Below are 17,947 nucleotides of genomic sequence, written 5' to 3'. Positions count from 1 at the left end.
AAAGATTAAGTCTGAGGAGACTTTAGACAATGAGCTGGAGATATCAATTGGATGTGGTAATTGTCTATAAGATCTTGGTACCAACATCCTGGGAGATGGAAGACAAATGAGGCTGGAGATAAAGACAAATGAGGCCTTTGGAGCTAGAGACAATAAGACACCTTAGAACAGGAGTGGATGGAGGTAACTGCAGAGTAAAATTAGACTCTGTCTTTGTTTAGCTGAGATCCAAGTCAGGGCATGGCTCCAGCAGTCCCGAAGGGCTATGGTGTGGGACCACCCAGGCAGGGTTTGGGAAGACAAGATGGGCGTGGGAATCTATTTTGCTGTTATTTGTCCAACACTCACCTGGAAAGTATAATGAATGAAGCTGGGAATTACAGAGAGGATTTCTTTGGCTAGAGTCCTGTGTCCTGTGATCCCTACCCTGTTAATGTGGGAGGGGCCAGGTGGTTCCCCCTTGCTTCAGATAGAGTGAGGGGCTTTCAGCAAATGACGCTGACTTTGGCATGTGTCACCCAGAGCCTGGGGAGCCCATTGGACCACACCACTGAGACCTGAAGCAGGAGTGAGTGTGTTTGGGGAGAAACTACCTCCCGCTGATGGAAGGTGCTGTGGGCAGGAGGCACCCTAATGGGGCCATGAGCCCACTGAACTCACCCTGGAATGCTTACTGCTAAAGATTGGGGCCGTGTCAGCAGCAAGAGGCTGGACCTGCCCCATGGGTGTTGGTGCCAGGAGGGGGAAGGTGTGTGGGCAGATGAAGAACAGACACTGTCCATTTCACAGCATGGGCACCCTAATATTCCCGGGGTTGGGGGAGGAGCCTTAAAGAAACAAGGAAAGTGGCTGTGGGAGGAGTTGGCTGCAAACCTCAACCCTGGCCAGAGGGCCCAGCCGGGGCTGTCAGTGTCACTCAGTGCTCCCTGACTTCTTCATAGGCACCCCCAGAGCACCATCCCAGTCAAGGGGTCAGAAACTGCAGCCAGAAGGTTGGGAGGCACCTCCTTCTTTGACCACTGGGAGGTTTTGAGCCCCAGACAGTGCTAAGGGGAGGAGGAGAGCTCTAACTTTAAATGATGTTCTGGGTTTTTATTATTATGCTGAGGCTAAGAATTTTTACCTCTAAAATAGGAAAATGGAGTAAGTTGTAAGTTATTGAGGATATTTTCTTCTCTGGAAATGAGTGGACTAGATACGGGGCATGCCCAGGGCTCCGTCCGGGGCCAGGGAGGAGCTGGCCCCGAGTGGATTTAGGCAGAAGACATTGGGGCAGTAAACTCGTTCTCAGATTGTACCATCCACTCATGCAGGTCACACAGAGGACAGAGAGGAGGTTGGTGGAACGGATCCTTGGGGCTCTCCGTGATTTAGAGGTAGAGTCACGGAGAAGGCGAGAAACTGACCAGGAGCACCCAGGATGGTGGGGGACGTCAGAGGACTGTGGGATCAAGAAGTCAAGAAAAAGAAGTGTGTCAAGGAAGTGAGGACAGCAGATTGCCTGTCGATTTGGTGCCAGGGAGGGTGTTGGCGACTTTGCAGAACAGTTAGTAGGAACAAGAGTGGCCTGGGGAGAGCTGAGGAGAAAAGGGAGGTGAGAGTGGAGAGGGCACCATCAACAACGCTGTTGACGGTCCATTTTTTGGAGGAACCATAATTTATTGAACTGGCCCCTGATAGGTATTGATTGTTTCCTATCATTCTATTAAAACACTGCAGCAATCAATAGTGTGTACATGAATCTTCTGGCCTGTTTCTGAGAGTATTTAGAGGATGCATTCCCAGAAGTAGAACTGCTGGATGAAAGAGTTTTGTTAGGGATATGACCGATCTGCCCCCACAGAGGCTGCACCAAGCTACATTCTCACTGATGTGGGATACTTTACCAACAAGTTCTTATCAAGCTTAAATCTTTGGCTGTGAAAATTGACTTTTAGTATAGGCTTTAATTTGTATTCTTATTATGAGTAAAGCTGAGAATCTTTTCATATTTTCAAGTGCCATTTATCTCCTGTGTAAACTCTTTGTTCATATCTTTTACTCATTTTCTATTGGGTTTTTGATGTTTTCCTTATTGACTTATATTAGGACAATTATCTCTTTGGCTGTGAAATGTTACCATTTTTTTCTTGTGCATAAAGTTTTATTTTTATGATATTGTGTCAATATTTCCTTTTATGGTTTCTGTATCATTCTAAGATTCAGAGATTAAAAATGTCTTCCCAATTTTCTTTTAGTACTTTTATGGTTCATCACAAACAAATTAAATTTGCAATCCATCTAGGATTTATTTGCATGTAAGGCATAAGATAGGAACTCAACTTACTTTTTCCTGGATAGTTGCCCAGGCACTCAAATGCCACTCACTGGGTAACTCTTCACCCCTACTGACATGCATTACAGCATTTATTCTGTAGGGAAGGAAAAACACTTTTGTGCTCTGCCCTCCTATATTCTTTGGCTGGGACCCTGCAAATTAGACTAACAGAAGACAGATTAACAAGAGAAAACCAAACTTGATTAAAGCACGAAGTGCACATGCTCGCAGTGAAATTCAGTGATGAGTAACTCAAAGAAGTGGTTAGAACTTGGGCTTATATCTTAAACGAAGATGAAAAATCTGTACAGAATTGACAAGACACAGAAAAAAAGACTTTGAGTTTCTGGGGGTGACAAGCTGTGGGAAGGTAAATGTATGAGGAAACTTATGGAAGATAAGAGCTAGTAACAAGGTTTGTTATGCAGATTCCTCTGGTGCATCTCTTAGTTGATCAGGGTCTAGAGTTGTCTCCAGTGATTAATGTCTGTCCTTCTTGGTAGAGAGGGGAAGGGGATGCCTTTACAAATTTATGTCCTGCTTTTAGGCCAATAGGGGAAGTGCAGGGACTTTTCTTGTATCTGCTTCTTCTTAATTGCCTTCAGCTCAACATGATCCTTATACCAGAGAGACATATTTGGGGGTGGCATGTACTACTTATCCACACGTTCTACATACCTCTCCTTCTTGTTTCTTCATGAAATTGATTGCAATTTACCATTATATGTGTTCGTTTGTTGCACCCCCCCACACACTAGAATAGGAGTGAATGAGTGTAGAAGTAACCCAGATGTCCTATTTTTTTTTTTTTTAGTCTGTAAAATACGAATGTGTGTGTGTGTGTATGTGTGTTTGGGGAGGCTGGGTGGGTAGCAATGAGATGGGTGAGTAGGGAGTAAGATGGTGCAGCGTGATTTCAAAGGATCCAGTACTACATTCTAATGAAAAAGCTATTAAAATATCAAAGGTACTGGCTCTAATGATGAGAATTTTAGACAAAAGGGGAAGATGGTGCACTCATGAGAAAGTAAGGGTTAGCATTTGGGGCTGGCTTCAGTTACTTTCAGATGACTCTGGAGGTGCCAAATATTCCATTTTCATATTAACTGAACTCCAAGGTCATGGGTTGGCTTACCAAAATGGGGTCTTACTGGAAAGAATGTTAGGAAGCACCCTCCATTACTAAAAACAGGGCAAAGTCACTACCTGAGGCTCAAACTGGGATTAAATGGATTTACACAAAGCTAAATAATTATTGCTAAAAGAACCAATTAAAATAGCACTACTCACCAAAAGGCACTCTGCTAGGCAATAAGGAGAGACGGTAAGAATGGTTATATTTAAATTAGACTTTGGAGTTCAAGTTACTAATTTCAGTCATCTAACTATTGCAATTACTAATAGTTATGTTACATTTCTATTTCAAACAGAAATAGATACCATCAACCTGGTTGAAGTGAGAATTCACACACACACAATTTATATGAGCATCAGAAACAAATTTTTGCCAGTGATGAAAGGACAGCATTCTTCTGAAAAGCAGCTTGGTTTGCAAATCTCTTTGGGAATTCTAAAGGTTGGCTGACGGGGGGATCCCTAGGACTTTCTTGAGTCCATGAGCTCTGATAAATTTCTGGAACGTCTTACATTTGCAAAATTTAAGGCCAAAACATTGAGTCTCTGAATGTTCTCTGAGATGCTTGCTTGCCTCTCTGTGGGAGGATTTGTTTGATAGACCATGTTTATTATTTGCAACATTTTCTCCACAATCCCACTCTTAATGCTCACTGGTTGTTTCCACCTCCGTCTCCCAAAGTGGCACATAAGCAGCAAGGCCTTCTGCCCAAGCTTCATAGCCTGACTAGATTAGACGTTTGATGATGTGTAACCTATATAATATATTAGACATTTGACATTTCCTTTTTGAAAACTGTCATCCAAGACTGATTTTTTTCTCTTATCCTCTACGTCAGTGGATGGGAAAAGAAATACGATGCTTACTAGGGGTATTTAAGGAATGACTTACTGGAAACTTTCCACCAAATAATGTCTTTCCAGCCTATTGGGACTATCAGGGACTGAGCTGCTTTGCTCAGCTAAATGTATCATTTAATATAATAAGTACAGTGCAGACACACATCAAGCTTTAAAAATTAAACAGATAAAATATAGATACTTTTTATACATGTTTCTCTAGAGAAACAACTTGACTCTCTTCAATAAGGAATTTACCTTTAGAAAATACTTTGGATGATTATTTTGATAGAACCACTTTTAGAATATTATTATAAAATAAATGACTAAGGATAAACATCAAAAAAACACTTGTTTCTTTCAAACAAACTTTTTCTGAGTCATGGTGATTCATAATCTATAGTTTTTATGGCATCTGAACTTTTAAAATAGTATTTCTTTCTTCTCTCTGTACAATGAATTGAATGGCGAATGTGAAGCTTATCTTAATAGTCTCTCACCTAATTTGACAAGGTCATATTTCCCTTAAAAGCATCCCATTGTGACAGTAATTATGTTTCTAGATGATAGAAAATAATTTCAAGAAGTATTCAGCTGAGAAAGTTTGTGGAATGTTTCTAAGGACCTATTATCTTCTCTATCATTCAGTGTTTCTCCATATTCCTATTTTTTTTTTCTGTGTTCTTTTACTATTTTGTCCTTCCCCATGTGGGAGTTGAGAAGTTCACCCAGCTCCTTTCTGGGCTCCTGACTTTGGAGCTGCCTTTGGCATATCACCCATTATTTCTCACTGAGGCCGAGTCACAAAGTTGAGCTATGCTTGCTTTCAAGCACCTGCCCAAGCCACGTCCCCACCAGCCTCCAGCTTCTGGACTGTAGCAGTCTCTGTCTAGTCTTCCTTTTTCACCCTCCCACTGCTCCCGTGCCCTCCTGCGCCGGGCAGACCTGTGGGTCAGACCCTCTGCAGCTGGTCCTTCTGTCAGCCCCCCTTGGTACCTAGGATGCTCCTTGCCTCCTTCCTCAAGACAGTGCCCAGCACATTGTAGATGCTTTAGAAATGCCTATGCAGAGCCTCATTTCTGGCTCATTTGTGTACCCCTGGAGTTCCTGTCCTCCTTCAAAATCCTCTTGATTTTATGATATTTAGTAACTGCACAAGCTGGAATAAAACTCAGAGGACCAAATTTCTTTTAATTACATTCTGACTCACTTCAGAAAGATCTTAATCAATAGCAATGCTTGATTAGGTTTGGGCCTTGTGCCATGACCATGGCCATGGAGAGGACATCCAGAAGAGTACACTTCAGCACTTCAGGGTACTGATTTTCTAAAATATAATCTTAACCAAACATTAAAAACAGAAAAAAGAAAGTGTGGCATCGATTCATATCCCACCCTTAAGATACAACCACAGCAACAGAAAGAATTAGGATACTGCCAGCCAGAGGCTCTAAGATGTGGTTTGCTTAGTTTTGTTTTTCACACGTGTAGAACGTCTGGGTTATGTAATCCTGAAGGATGGGATAAAATGGATCTCTCTCTTCCTGTTCTCTTAAGGGAAGCCATCAGCCGGGTTTGCGAAGCCGTCCCTGGCGCCAAGGGAGCCTTCAGGAAAAGAAAGGTACTGTTCTCTCGGCTCCGTGCCTACCTGTGTCTCTTTTACTTCTTCTCTCTTCTGTCACCACTTAGCATCTTTAATCACACACAATTGTTCCGTTTCTCTTTTCCATGTCCCGGCTCTTGTCACTTTTTTTTTTTGCTGGGCAAAGGGGAGCCAAGAGACATCTGTTGATTTAAAGGGCATAACTCACAGTGACTCTTGTCACTTTTAAAAACAAAAAGAGCTTATATTCCCTCTTTGCCATGTGGTTGATGAGGACATTTAGCTCTCAAGGCTAACTGATAGGGTTGTCAAAATAAACACCCCAGATCTACACTGAAAGACATGTAAACCAGGGCCAGGCATTCTTCTCAGCCTTTATGTACATTAGTTCATTTCATTAGAACGACTCTGTGGTTGATGCCCTCAGTGGTGTGCTGGTAATAGTTTAACAACAGGCTCTTGGGGCTGGAGGTGGAGACTGAGAAGCACTAAATTTGCTGTGTTTGCCAGTTTCTGTGGCATAAACGCTTCCACAATGGCCGATTTCAAGCTCTAACCTGACATCTCTAAAGTGGAGTTGGGAAGAGATGTGCGGTCGGTCACCCTTACACAGTGTCCCCACTACATGTAGTGGACAAGGACATTGTCCACACTAAATAACCTGAACAGCATAGGTAATAGCTAATGTGGAAACAATTAGGAAGTGATGAGTTTTGAGTATTTATTGTTTGTTTTTTTAAAAATGTAATTGTAAGTTTACATAAATTAATTTTTAATAGCAGCTCTTTTTAATGGCCAGCTCATAAAATTCCTAAAAATTTAATAATTGTCTCTCATTAGCTGGAACAAGACAGCTCTAGAACACCATTGAATATCCCCATTTTACAGATGTTAAAAACTGAGGCACAGGTGTAAGAACCCACAATGCGAGAAGGTGGTGGAGCTGAGCTCAAGCTCAGGCCACCTGGCTCCACGGGCTGCACGTTCAACCCCTGGACTCGACCTTTTCATCCTGGAGGTGGTTGTACCAGAAGGAAAAAACTGGATTAAGACAAGCTCAGAAAAACTCTTTTCTTAAGTGTGTAGTGAATACATAATTAAATATCCACCATCCAGACTTTTCTATGCCTGGACTGAATGGTGGCGAGCGCATCCCTGTGAGTATCTCCGAGTCTGTCCTGAGGCTGAGGCTCTGGGGCAGGTTGTGTGATTGCCTCTGCCGCTCCCAGGGCTGAGGGTCAGCTCTGTCTTTGTAGACCGGAGACATTTGTGAGCCCTCAGAGCAACTGGGTTTCAGGCAGAGAACTTTGGATGAAGACTCATCTAGATGTGCCAGGCTGTGTTCCAGTCAGTCCACAGGGGACATAGAAGCCAGACAAGGCTCCAGAATCTTGAATACAGGAACTAGGAGGGCATCTGAGAACTGAGATAAGGAACCTCGTCTTTCACAGCCACTTGGTACCCGACCAGCAAGTCTCGGGGTTCCCTCTCAGGCCTCTTGGTGAAAGTGGTAGAAACAATGTCGATTTCTGGGCTTCACCCCTGGTATGCTAAATCAGAATCTCTGGGGTGGGGCCCAGGCATCTCTATTTTTAAATAGCTCTGGTAGGGGATTCAAAAGCGATGCCTGCTTGGTTAAGAACTAGTCTTAATTGGCATCTCAAAAGAGGGCATATTCTACTCTGAAAAGGAAGGAAGGGACAGCTAGTGGGTCCCTGTGCCAAGGACAGTTCTGAAGGGCTGGTTGATGCACCAGTTAGAGCAGAACTGGGTCTGTCCATCCTTGTGCTGGCTCCAGACCCCTGAGTTTTAACTGGACCATTTAGTTGCTCATCAGCCCCATGAGCTGCTCCATTTCAGTCTGGTCCTGAGTAGTTTGATTCCTGGTAGGATGAAACTGGTTTCTGAGGCTGCAAAGCTTCAGGCCCTGGCCTGTGGCGCCTTCCTGGGACTTATGAGTGACCCCATGAGACACACCCCAACAGGAGCTGCCTGGTGTACTGACACCTCTGACCTTCCAGCAGAGTCGTCATCTCAGTGTGTGTATATTAGGTGCTTTACAGTTTGCCTATTGCGTATTCTAGAGTTTGTATGTTAGTGTCAGATCCCACACTCCCAGCTCATTCCTGGAATGTTGCCTTCACGTGCCCGATGAGAGGGGACGGTGGAGGTTGAAGGTGTGGAAGATAACAGCGTAGAGGCCTTGACAGTGTGGCCTCCTGTGAACGGAAAGCTAAAATAATGCTGCTTGATTTCACAGCCTCCGAGCAAAATGTTGTCCAGCATCCTGGGCAAGAGCAACCTCCAGTTTGCGGGGATGAGCATCTCCCTGACCATATCCACCGCCAGCCTGAACCTGCGGACCCCAGACTCGAAACAGGTCTGTAGGTGCTCAGGCCCTGCCCTGCCCATAGCCCCCAAACCATGGCTGTTGCACAAGGCTTCCCATTTCTAGCTTTACTGGGTCCCTGCGGAGCACATTTGTGTAAAATCTTCACCAGTCCACAAACTGTGGCCACTTCCAAAGGTCGCTGACAGAATGATAGATGGAATTGGGTCTCTTGAATTCTGCTATAAATTACCTTTTTTTTTGAGGATAATGCATGAACTCATCAGTTTACTTATAGTGTAAAAAGAGGTGTGTGTATGCCCAGAGGTCTCCTCTCAATGTCCTTGACCTATTTTGCTTTCTTTAATATTGTATTTTGTTGGTTCTACCGTCCACATTTTATTTTCAGATTTATCATCTTTGAGATGGTGGCATGTCATGGTTTAATTGGCAGTATTTTTTTACTTCTTCGTGGGTTGTTATTTTGGAGCCTCTCTTAGTTGACAGTGTCATAGGTTGGTGCAGTATGGCACATCTGTGGCATGTCCAGTGCGGACGGGGCCCTTACTGACTGAGGTGGGGACGACGATGCTTACTGAGGAAAACCCTGTTAAGATAGTTGGGTTTTTCTTCAGTGTCTATATCTTAAGTTTCTCTGATTGTTAGTTCCTTTAGCTGGGAAAGTGGGTGTATGAGTAGCTGTCCTGAAACCAGCAGGGGAGTTCTAAAGGCCAAAGGAGGCAAAGGAGGTGAAAATGCTCATAAACCATAAAGGTGGGAGGTGGAGCGAAGCCATCCTTCACTTGCTCTGCCCAGTCTGGGCCTCTGCTGCTGGCAGTGTGAGCTGGGATTTGGATGTGCCTACACGGAGAGGGATGGGCAATCCACAGATCTCTGAATGACACACTTCCTGACTCTGGCAGTGTGTTACCAGGGATGCCTAGGGGTACCTTCATGTTGCTATACATATTCATATTTATTGATTCCATATTCCCCAGGTAAGCAAGCAGCATCCCCAGCTTCATTTAGGATGAATGGGACACCACCGCACCCCTGTTCCAACCCAAGATGTTGAAATAAATTCTATATCTAGCATAGAAATGAGAGGCAACACCTGGGCTGTGTTTTGACATAGTGGATGCCACTTCTCACTCCATTCCTTTGTCCTCACTCAACTGATGGGTAATCCCCTGTCTTTTCTCATCGGCCCTTCCGAGGGATGGGTAACCAGTCGTTAGGTGGCAGATTAAGAACGTGCAAGAGGCTCAGCGTTTCTCTGGAGCTGCCTCCTGCTGAGCACCGTGGTGGCTCACGGTGCGCCTTGCTCGGCGCTGCCCTCACACGCTCACTTCCATTCTTTTTGTTTTTAACTGAAGTATAGTTGATTTACAATGTTGTGTTAATTCTGCTGTACAGCCAAGTGATTCCATTATACATTTATATACATTCTTTTGAAAATCCTTTTCTGTTATGGTTTATCACAGGATATTGAATCCAGCTCCCTGTGCTATGCAGTAGGACTTCTTGTTTATATATTCTATATATAATGGTTTGCATTTGCTAACTCCAAACTCCAGTCCTTCCCTCCGCCCCCTCTGCCTGGGCAACCACAAGTCTGTTCTCTTTCATTCTTATTCATGTGGCTTCTATACCTTTTGTTTGTAGGAATCCTCAGACCACAGTCCTCAATTCTGTGAGATCTTATCTCCTAATTCTCCCTTCTACCTCAAAAAATAAAAAAAGGGAGAGAGAGGCAGACTCTCAGAGCAGAAACGATGAGGTCACCATGGTTGGCCATCCCATCCTCGGGTTGGGGGCTGGTTGGGCGTATCCAGGTCTCATTGTCCCGCCCTTGTTTATGTGGATGTGGGAGGGAGTGTGGGGCTGGGGGGATGCCTGGGGAATGGCAGCTCGGGTGACATGAGCACAGTCTGAGGAAGGTTTGGCAGGACCCAGAGCTCACATCCCTCTGCCTCTCCCGAGTTAAGGGCCAGGCTGTAGCAAATACAAGGAGCCCGAGTGGGCAGACCCTTCGCAAACCAGAGAGCCAGCAGAAAGGCAAAGCTAGCTCTCCTTTTCAGAGCTCTCAAGGAGAAGAAGCAAGATGAAACACCCTCAGAGCAAAACACATCCTTTAGTTAATTAGCTCTAATTTTCTTACTCTCCTTTTCAATGTCTATCTTACCCAAAGGGACAACATACAATCACGCAGTAACGGTCACGTTGGCCAAATATGATTTCCATTTTTTTCTTAAATCTGTGTGTTCACTTTGATTTCCAAACCCCAGTTTTAGAGCTGCTTTAGAATCAAAAATTAAATAAACAAAAAATTCAATAAGCAAAAAATGAACAACTTTAGAAGTCATAGTTTGTCATCATCTGGGGACTGCTATGTCCTCATTGCTCTCTTGGGAGCCCTCTGCCCCTGGACTAGAGGCAGAATTCAGAAAGCTGCAAAGGGCAGCTATTAGTCTGATCCAGCTGGGTTTGGGTACAGGCTACAGAGCTGGACTCGTTGTTTTTATTCATCGATATACTCAGGCTTTTCTAGATCCTGAGTAGTTTTGCAAGTGCCAACAAGTGAAGTAGGCATTTAAAAATATCTAATTTTATCTTGTAATTCAGTTATAGTTTTGCTTTGAGTTTTACTGGAGCATGGTTGGAAAAATCCCTTGGATGGTAGGATTACAGCTCTGTAAATTCTGCCTGCCTGCCGGCGAGGACCTGAGGGGGCTGTGCAGAAAGAAACCTGGTTATGCTGGGATGGAGACGAGAGTGCTGTTCCCACCCCCGGAAATTTACTTCAATGTCACTATGTTGTCTTTAAAAAGATAAAAATAGCATGGAAGACTTATGTAGCCTTTTAAATTTAGGGCAGCTCCTAATTTACTCAGTGTCTACTAAATCCCACCGTATGCTGCAGTTTATAAAGCTAATGGAAATTTCCCAATTTAAAATTAACTTGGAACATCCTCGGTGGTTTTTAAATTGATAAATTACAAGAGTGCCTGAGAGGACACCAATTTTGATCTTGGATGCCGGCTTTCTAATTCATGTGCTCATGATACAAATGGGATGAAGTAGGAGACAGCCACACTTCCCTCCACTCCAGCTATGGGGTCTGTACCAAAGACCCCATGTGTCTTTGGAAACAGAAACTGCACAGTTGACATGTTTTGGTGTGTGGTTGAGACGTTTTCCTTCTCAAAGAGTCATGGTTGTTAAGATCCCCTGTGTTCGGTCACAGCTCTGCCTTTAACTAGCTGTAGAGCTTTGAGCCAGCTGATTAGCCCCTCTGGGCCTCAGGCTCTTCATCTGTAAAATGGGATTGCAATAGTTCCTACCTCATAGGGCTGCTGTGAGACTTAAATGAGATAATTCTGGCAAAGCAGCTAGATGAGCGTCTGACGTTGTGAAAGTTCATTCAGGGTTATCTATTGTTATTACTTTTATAATTGTTATTTTCATTGGGTATGAATTTTACCAATTATCAGGAATCCTTGTGGATTTGTATTTCCTGCCAACAAACAGTAAGTTTTCCAAGACATGGGAAAGGTAATAACGGCACATCTCTTTTCTTGTTTTGGACCTGGCAGATTATAGCGAATCATCACATGCAGTCCATCTCCTTTGCCTCTGGTGGAGACCCGGTAAGTGCCCGTGGAGTTGTTTCCTCTTGCTCTTGTCAGAATTGCTGCAAAGGGGCCCTGCTTCAGAAGCATGCCTCTTAGGACCCTATAAAGAAAGTTAGCTGTGATACCAACTATTTCCACTTCCCTTTCATAAGCTCTTCCTGACTCTCATTTTTTTTTAGGGGTAACCCATGACAAGGACCTACCATTAAATTTCATTTCATTAGTAAAAAGCTGTCAAAAATCCCTGAAGCTCTGGCTTTCTTAAGTTGCTGGTTTCTCAAGTTGCTGGAGTGCACTCGTGACTCTGCTAATCTTGCTTTGTTCCTGTTTTTCTACTGGCTCTCCCTTGGAGTCTTCCATTTTTGGATTTTAAGTCTATTCAAAGGCTGTGAATTTACTTAGTCTGGTTTATTCATAAATATTTGAAATTGGTATTTTTCTCTCCAAATTTAACACTGTAGTCTTTTAATGCTTTGTTTTGCCAACAGGGAAGGAGTTTCAGAGATAGAGAGAGAAAAAGAGAGAGGATAGAGAATACGAGAATGTTCTGGTTTTCATTGCTTCTTTTATTAAGAAGGTGGAACAACAAGGGAATTTGCTCCCCACATTCGGTCAGGAATTCTACGATACAATGCCAGCATTCAGTTTCAGTGTCAGGAAAGGCAGGACTCAGAAAACCACTTCCTCCTCAGGCAGGGCAGTGTTTCTGTTATCATTATTGTTGTTTGTATTATTTTGTCAAATTATCGGTAGACAACGCTCAGATTTTATGTAAGAGTTTACTGGTCCAAGATAGCCTGAGTAATTAGTGCATTATATTACTCCTTATCCCAAGGCCAGGGACCTTGTCTATTTCTAGCCCGGGAAGGGGATTTTTACCATGCCCTGTGTTTAACTCATATATCTTTCCTGACATACTCCTACCTGTGTAACCTGATTGCAGAACTGCTGTTGGCACATTGAAACCCAAATCGAGGGAGTGATCTCCACTGCTGGCTCCAATCTCGATGTTCCCAAAGGACAGTATAATCATGACACTGAGTGTCTCAGCCACAGGAAAGCCTGCGCCTGCCCTTCCCTCTCCCACCTGCTACAGCCTCCAGGGAGGCATCACTCCTATCTCCCTAGCACTGAGCTCCTGCTGGGGAGATGCAGGCTGCAGGGAGAGGTCCCAGGAGTCTCCCTGTCTCGGACCCTTGAGCCAAGGGCACTGGCAGGAGAGGGATTTGGCCACCCTACAGATGGTTCTTTGCCCTTAATCCTCTGCTAAAGTGTCACAGGATGACCAGAGCATTATTTAAACATCTCATTCAGTGGGTTCCACTGGCTTTGGCCCTATTTCATATTTAGGGTCTAATTTTCAGAAGTCTTCCAGGATGCTTTCCTCTTCTTTTTTCCTTCCCTTCCCTTCTTTTACTTTATTTCCAATCCTTTAATTTCTTATGATCCACTGCAAAATGAAATACCTCACTGAGATGTATGTTTAGAAAGTGGAAGTGTTCCATAATCAAGCCCATCTAAGGAGCATTTCTGAAGATTATATCTAGACATATGTATACACTCATTCTCTACCTGTACTACACATATACACATATCTATACTTATATCTGTAACCAAGATCTAGTTAATTTGCAGTGGCTGTCTACTTGCTTGCCTAATGTGATGCTTAGAGCCATAGATTCTTAAATTTGGAAGGTAACCCAGTTTGAAAAATAAGAGGCAGAAACGTTGCACACCTGCATCAATATCTCCTTTCAAGAACTTGTCTCAAACCTCATCTTCATGTTGACATTGAGTGGAGATGCAGAGATCTAGAAAACGGAAAGCCAAATACATTGTCCTGTGTTAAAATTATTTTATTCTCCACTATGCACAAAGACCTGTGAACTATTTTCAATTTTCCCTATCACCTCCTCTTAAAAAAAGGAAACATTCAGTGACCCTTAAAGTAATTCATAACTTTTAATATTTTTTTTCTGATACAGAAAATGTCATGATTCCAGGGGACAGGAAGCCTGGTTACTTTTTATTTTAACCAATTCAAATGCACATCACATTGTGCATGAGTTCTCATTCCAAATTTATTTATAACCATTACAATTGGTATACCTTTTAAATAAAACCAACAATTCTAGGTCCTATTCCTTGTTCTGCTGCTAAGTATATATCTACTTTTTGCTTTGTGCCTCAGTTTACTGGGTGAGAAAATGGTATTTTGAAATGTCAAATAAGACAGACTGGAAAACACAGTTAATCCCTGCAATTAAAAAAGGCATACTACAGGGCTCCCCCGGTGGTGCAGTGGTTGAGAGCCTGCCTGCCGATGCAGGGGACACGGGTTCATGCCCCGGTCCGGGAAGATCCCACATGCCACGGAGCGGCTGGGCCCGTGAGCCATGGCCGCTGAGCCTGCACGTCCGGGGCCTGTGCTCCACAATGGGAGAGGCCACAACAGTGAGAGGCCCGTGTACCGCAAAAAAAAAAAAAAAAAAAAAAAAAAAAAAAAAAAAAGGCATACTACAATTATAATCTACTATTATTAGCAGTTCTAAAAGATCACCAAAAGAAAGCCAGAATAATGGTCAGGCTCAGAAAAACTTGGGGAGTGAGAACAGACATGGGTAAATACAGAACAAGCACTTGGCATCCCCACCTTTGGCACTTAGAGTGCTCACTGTGTGACTGGGTGATGTCAAGAACATTGTTTTAACAGCAATACACTCCCCCACTGTGCCGGGAATGCATCAATATTGGCATTGGAAAAGCTGTGTCCTTGGCTTGGCCATTGATCATCTGAGTGACAGGGACACATCACATCTCTTACCTAGTCTTCCTTCCCTAGCTTGAAGCCAGAGGAGCATTTCTCAGACTGGAGTAAGAATTTAAAAAGAAGAATTTCCTTGTATATGCTACTAATGTGGACTCAAATTAGTTTTGTTACACAAATATGTACAAAAATAAATTATGTATAGACTCCTTATGTTTATTCCTTTTATTAAACTGTAAATCCCAATCAAACTTGGAAATTAAGTACAAATAAACACAGTAAAGGCAATAACATTCAAAGTAAAATTAATTTACTGTGATGAGTAAAGTTTTGTTGAAACTAAATCTCTGCTCCCAATGTGACTCTAGAACTGGCTACCATGGTGCAGAAGCCTTTGAGGTCAGCATCTCTCTACTACCACAGGCGCCAGATGACTCACTCCTTCCACTGATTTCTTCCATTCAAGTAAACACTTCAGTGGTACATCATTGTGTACAAATGTGACATTAATTTGCTTCAGGTGGGGCAAAGCCATCTGACTGTTCTTTTCTCCCTGATTCTTTAAAAACCTGGCACCCATAATGTTGGAAACCCCACTGAAAATCTTGGCACTGAAATTGCGTGCAGAGCTTGATGGCACAGGTGTCATTCAGATGACCCCGCATATTACTGTATTAACTTTTAAGATTATCATAGAAATGAAAGCATGAAAAGAGATTCTGGTGACATCTCAAACACTGGAGAATATACCTGCCCAACCCTAGGGTTCCATGGATCTCAGACTGAGAAGCTAATGCTCCCTAAGTCCACTTCTGACATTCACATCTCCTGAATCCAGGAAGAGTGTCTATGATTACAAGCTACAATCCTTATTTTTGCCAGTAACTTCAGATTCTGACCTGATCTTCCTTGATGAAATGGCAGGAAGTCAGGTCGACCGGTTGATGGACTCCCACTCCCTTTCCCAGGTCAGTCTGTGAATACACCAAAGGACAGAGATAGAGAGAGAAAAAGAGAGAGGATAGAGCCTGAGCAGGAAGGGGAAACAGCTTAGATAGACTACATGCTGGAGAATGACCTCAGGGTAGCAGTCCAATACGTCAAGAGCTGCCGGAAGAGCTCTCTCCCTTCTTAGTCTTAGTGGGTGTTTTTGAGTTGCAGGGCAGTGATGTTTGGAAAAGCGACTTGCACCCTGCAGTGGGTTCTCAGAAGCACTGCATCCTCCTCCCCTGCCTCCACATTCACTTTCCCTCTTCCTCTCACACATTGGAGGGTTTTCTGGAGCCCTGTGGAGAAAGAAGGGGTCGTTTCTCCTGCCCATAGAGTATCACAAAGAAGGAACTCACGACAGAGAATCTTGCAGATGCTGAAAACATTGGAAGCTAATCGATAACCTTGGAGTCCTCCAAAACCATCACATGGGGGAAATATCCACAACAACGAGGAGACCTTTACCATGCCCCCCCCAGACTTTTTGAATGTTGAAAATGTCAACTTTGCAGGAAAGTCTTTCTTTTGCTTTCAAGAATTAAGAGAATTATTGTTTCCTCTGTTTAGAAACTAAAATTCACATGGTCACCTCGGCTCACTCCTGAGGTCATCGTTTCCTCTGCATGCCAAGTAGATGAGGCAGGCAAGGGGACTTATATTTCATGTGTAAGGGTGAGACTTCTAAACAGAGCTCATGCTTTTGAAACATCTTAAAAGAATTAAAATTACTACTTATGTCATCGTATCCATATCTCATCCACCCATGAGGGATGTTTGCAACCAGCCTTTGAACATCACTTCTAATTTTCTCAGTGTGGCCCCCAGATCAGCGGCAGCACCTGGTTGCTTGTCAGAAATGTACGTTTCGGGGCCTCACCTCAGACCTGCCGAATCGGATACCCTGGGCTGGAGCTCAGCAATCTGTGCTGTAACAAGCCCTGCCGGGGATTCTGACCCCAGCTCAGATTTGAGGATCGTTGTTGGAGACAGCTGACAGCAGTGGCTCTCAGCCTTGGTTCATAATAGAATCATCTGGGGAGCTTTTAAAAATCCTTAATGCCTGGGCCTCACATCCACACCAGTTAAATCAGATTATCTGGGAGTTGGGACTCAGGTATTAGTGTGTTTATAGCTCTTCAGTGATCCGACATGCTGAGAATGGATGCCCTTCACACCCTTGCTGCTCAAAGTGTGGGTGTGGCGAAGCTGCATCAGTGTCTTGTGAGAGCTGTCTGCAGATGCAGAACCTCGGGCCCAGCTCCTGGCCTGTGGAGTCAGAATCTGCATTTCACAAGATCCCCGGTGATTCCTGCCCACTGTACAGTCTGAGAAATGCTGGGCTGTCATCAGGGCTACTCTTGATTACTGATCTGCTGTATGCATGATGTGTCTGCTGTCCTGTCTTCACCTGTGATTAGTGATGTGACATCTCATTTTTCTTTCACAGGATACAACAGACTATGTTGCGTACGTAGCTAAGGACCCTGTTAATCGCAGAGGTAAGCAATGTGTGACTTTCGTCATCTCTCACTCATGAGCAGCCAGGCTTAACAATGGATACCAGATGGTCCTCATGATCTCAGCCCTCTTCATCCAAACTAAGTGTCATATCGTACTGTTAGCGATAATTGAGGTTTGCAGGCAGTGAAGCGTGGCGGCACACCTGGCTGGGTTAGGAGATGCTGGATATCTGAGAGCTTTAAACACACTTGTATCCAGATGGCTAGAGCTTGGTACACCTGACCTGCGGATGGCAGCTCCCACTCATACTCTGAAGGTGCCCTCAGTTACACCTGAAGACTTTGCAAACCGCTGGCCTCCTGCCCAGCTACAGCTCCTTGTGTGTCCACTGCCAACTAAGTCTCCCCGAGAAGCCTCGTGCTGCTCTGCATGGCCCTGGAAGCCAGTGTCCAAGCTCAGGTGCTGCCCACTTACACCCCACAAAGGTGCTAGGGCCTCAAACACAGGCTGGGTAGGGGATTTGAAACATCCAAGTACTTCCCATCTACATGGAACGTTTATTCCTAGACCCTCCCTACATACCCACCACCCCATTTCTTTCATCATTTACAAAACCAAAGGGTCCCCCCCTCCAATGTTAATAAGCTTGGACAGGTGAGCTGATTAGGGGGCACTACCCTTGAATCCCAGAAAGCCACCAGGTGCTGCACAACTCCAATTTAGAACTCACTGATGGAGGTCACCTGTGGGGTTTGTAACACTACAAATGGCACTTCCCTCTATCACCCATTGCTTCCCCTCCTCCTCCCACCCTCTACCCCAGGTACCCATTGTTAAGATTTCCTAGCTGGCTTTGCAGAAGTTTTATATC

At 44.0% G+C, this 17,947-nt stretch overlaps 1 protein-coding gene across 1 annotated transcript in view; it reads left to right on the top strand.

Annotated features, from left to right (window-relative positions):
* The window catches only part of SHC3 (SHC adaptor protein 3), a gene marked incomplete at both ends in the record, with an annotated part of 140,916 nt that overhangs the window by 72,893 nt on the left and 50,076 nt on the right, over nucleotides 1-17,947 (top strand). The window contains 4 exons of the mRNA XM_082657300.1: nucleotides 5,849-5,912; nucleotides 8,155-8,274; nucleotides 11,820-11,873; nucleotides 17,063-17,114. Of these exons, the coding sequence (XP_082513426.1) occupies nucleotides 5,849-5,912; nucleotides 8,155-8,274; nucleotides 11,820-11,873; nucleotides 17,063-17,114 (290 nt within the window). The remainder of the gene's footprint in view (nucleotides 1-5,848; nucleotides 5,913-8,154; nucleotides 8,275-11,819; nucleotides 11,874-17,062; nucleotides 17,115-17,947) is intronic.

This window comes from Grampus griseus (assembly GCF_964374135.1).
Source record: "Grampus griseus genome assembly, chromosome: 6".
Taxonomy (NCBI): Eukaryota; Metazoa; Chordata; class Mammalia; order Artiodactyla; family Delphinidae; genus Grampus; species Grampus griseus.
This window is presented reverse-complemented; position numbering and strand designations above follow the sequence as displayed.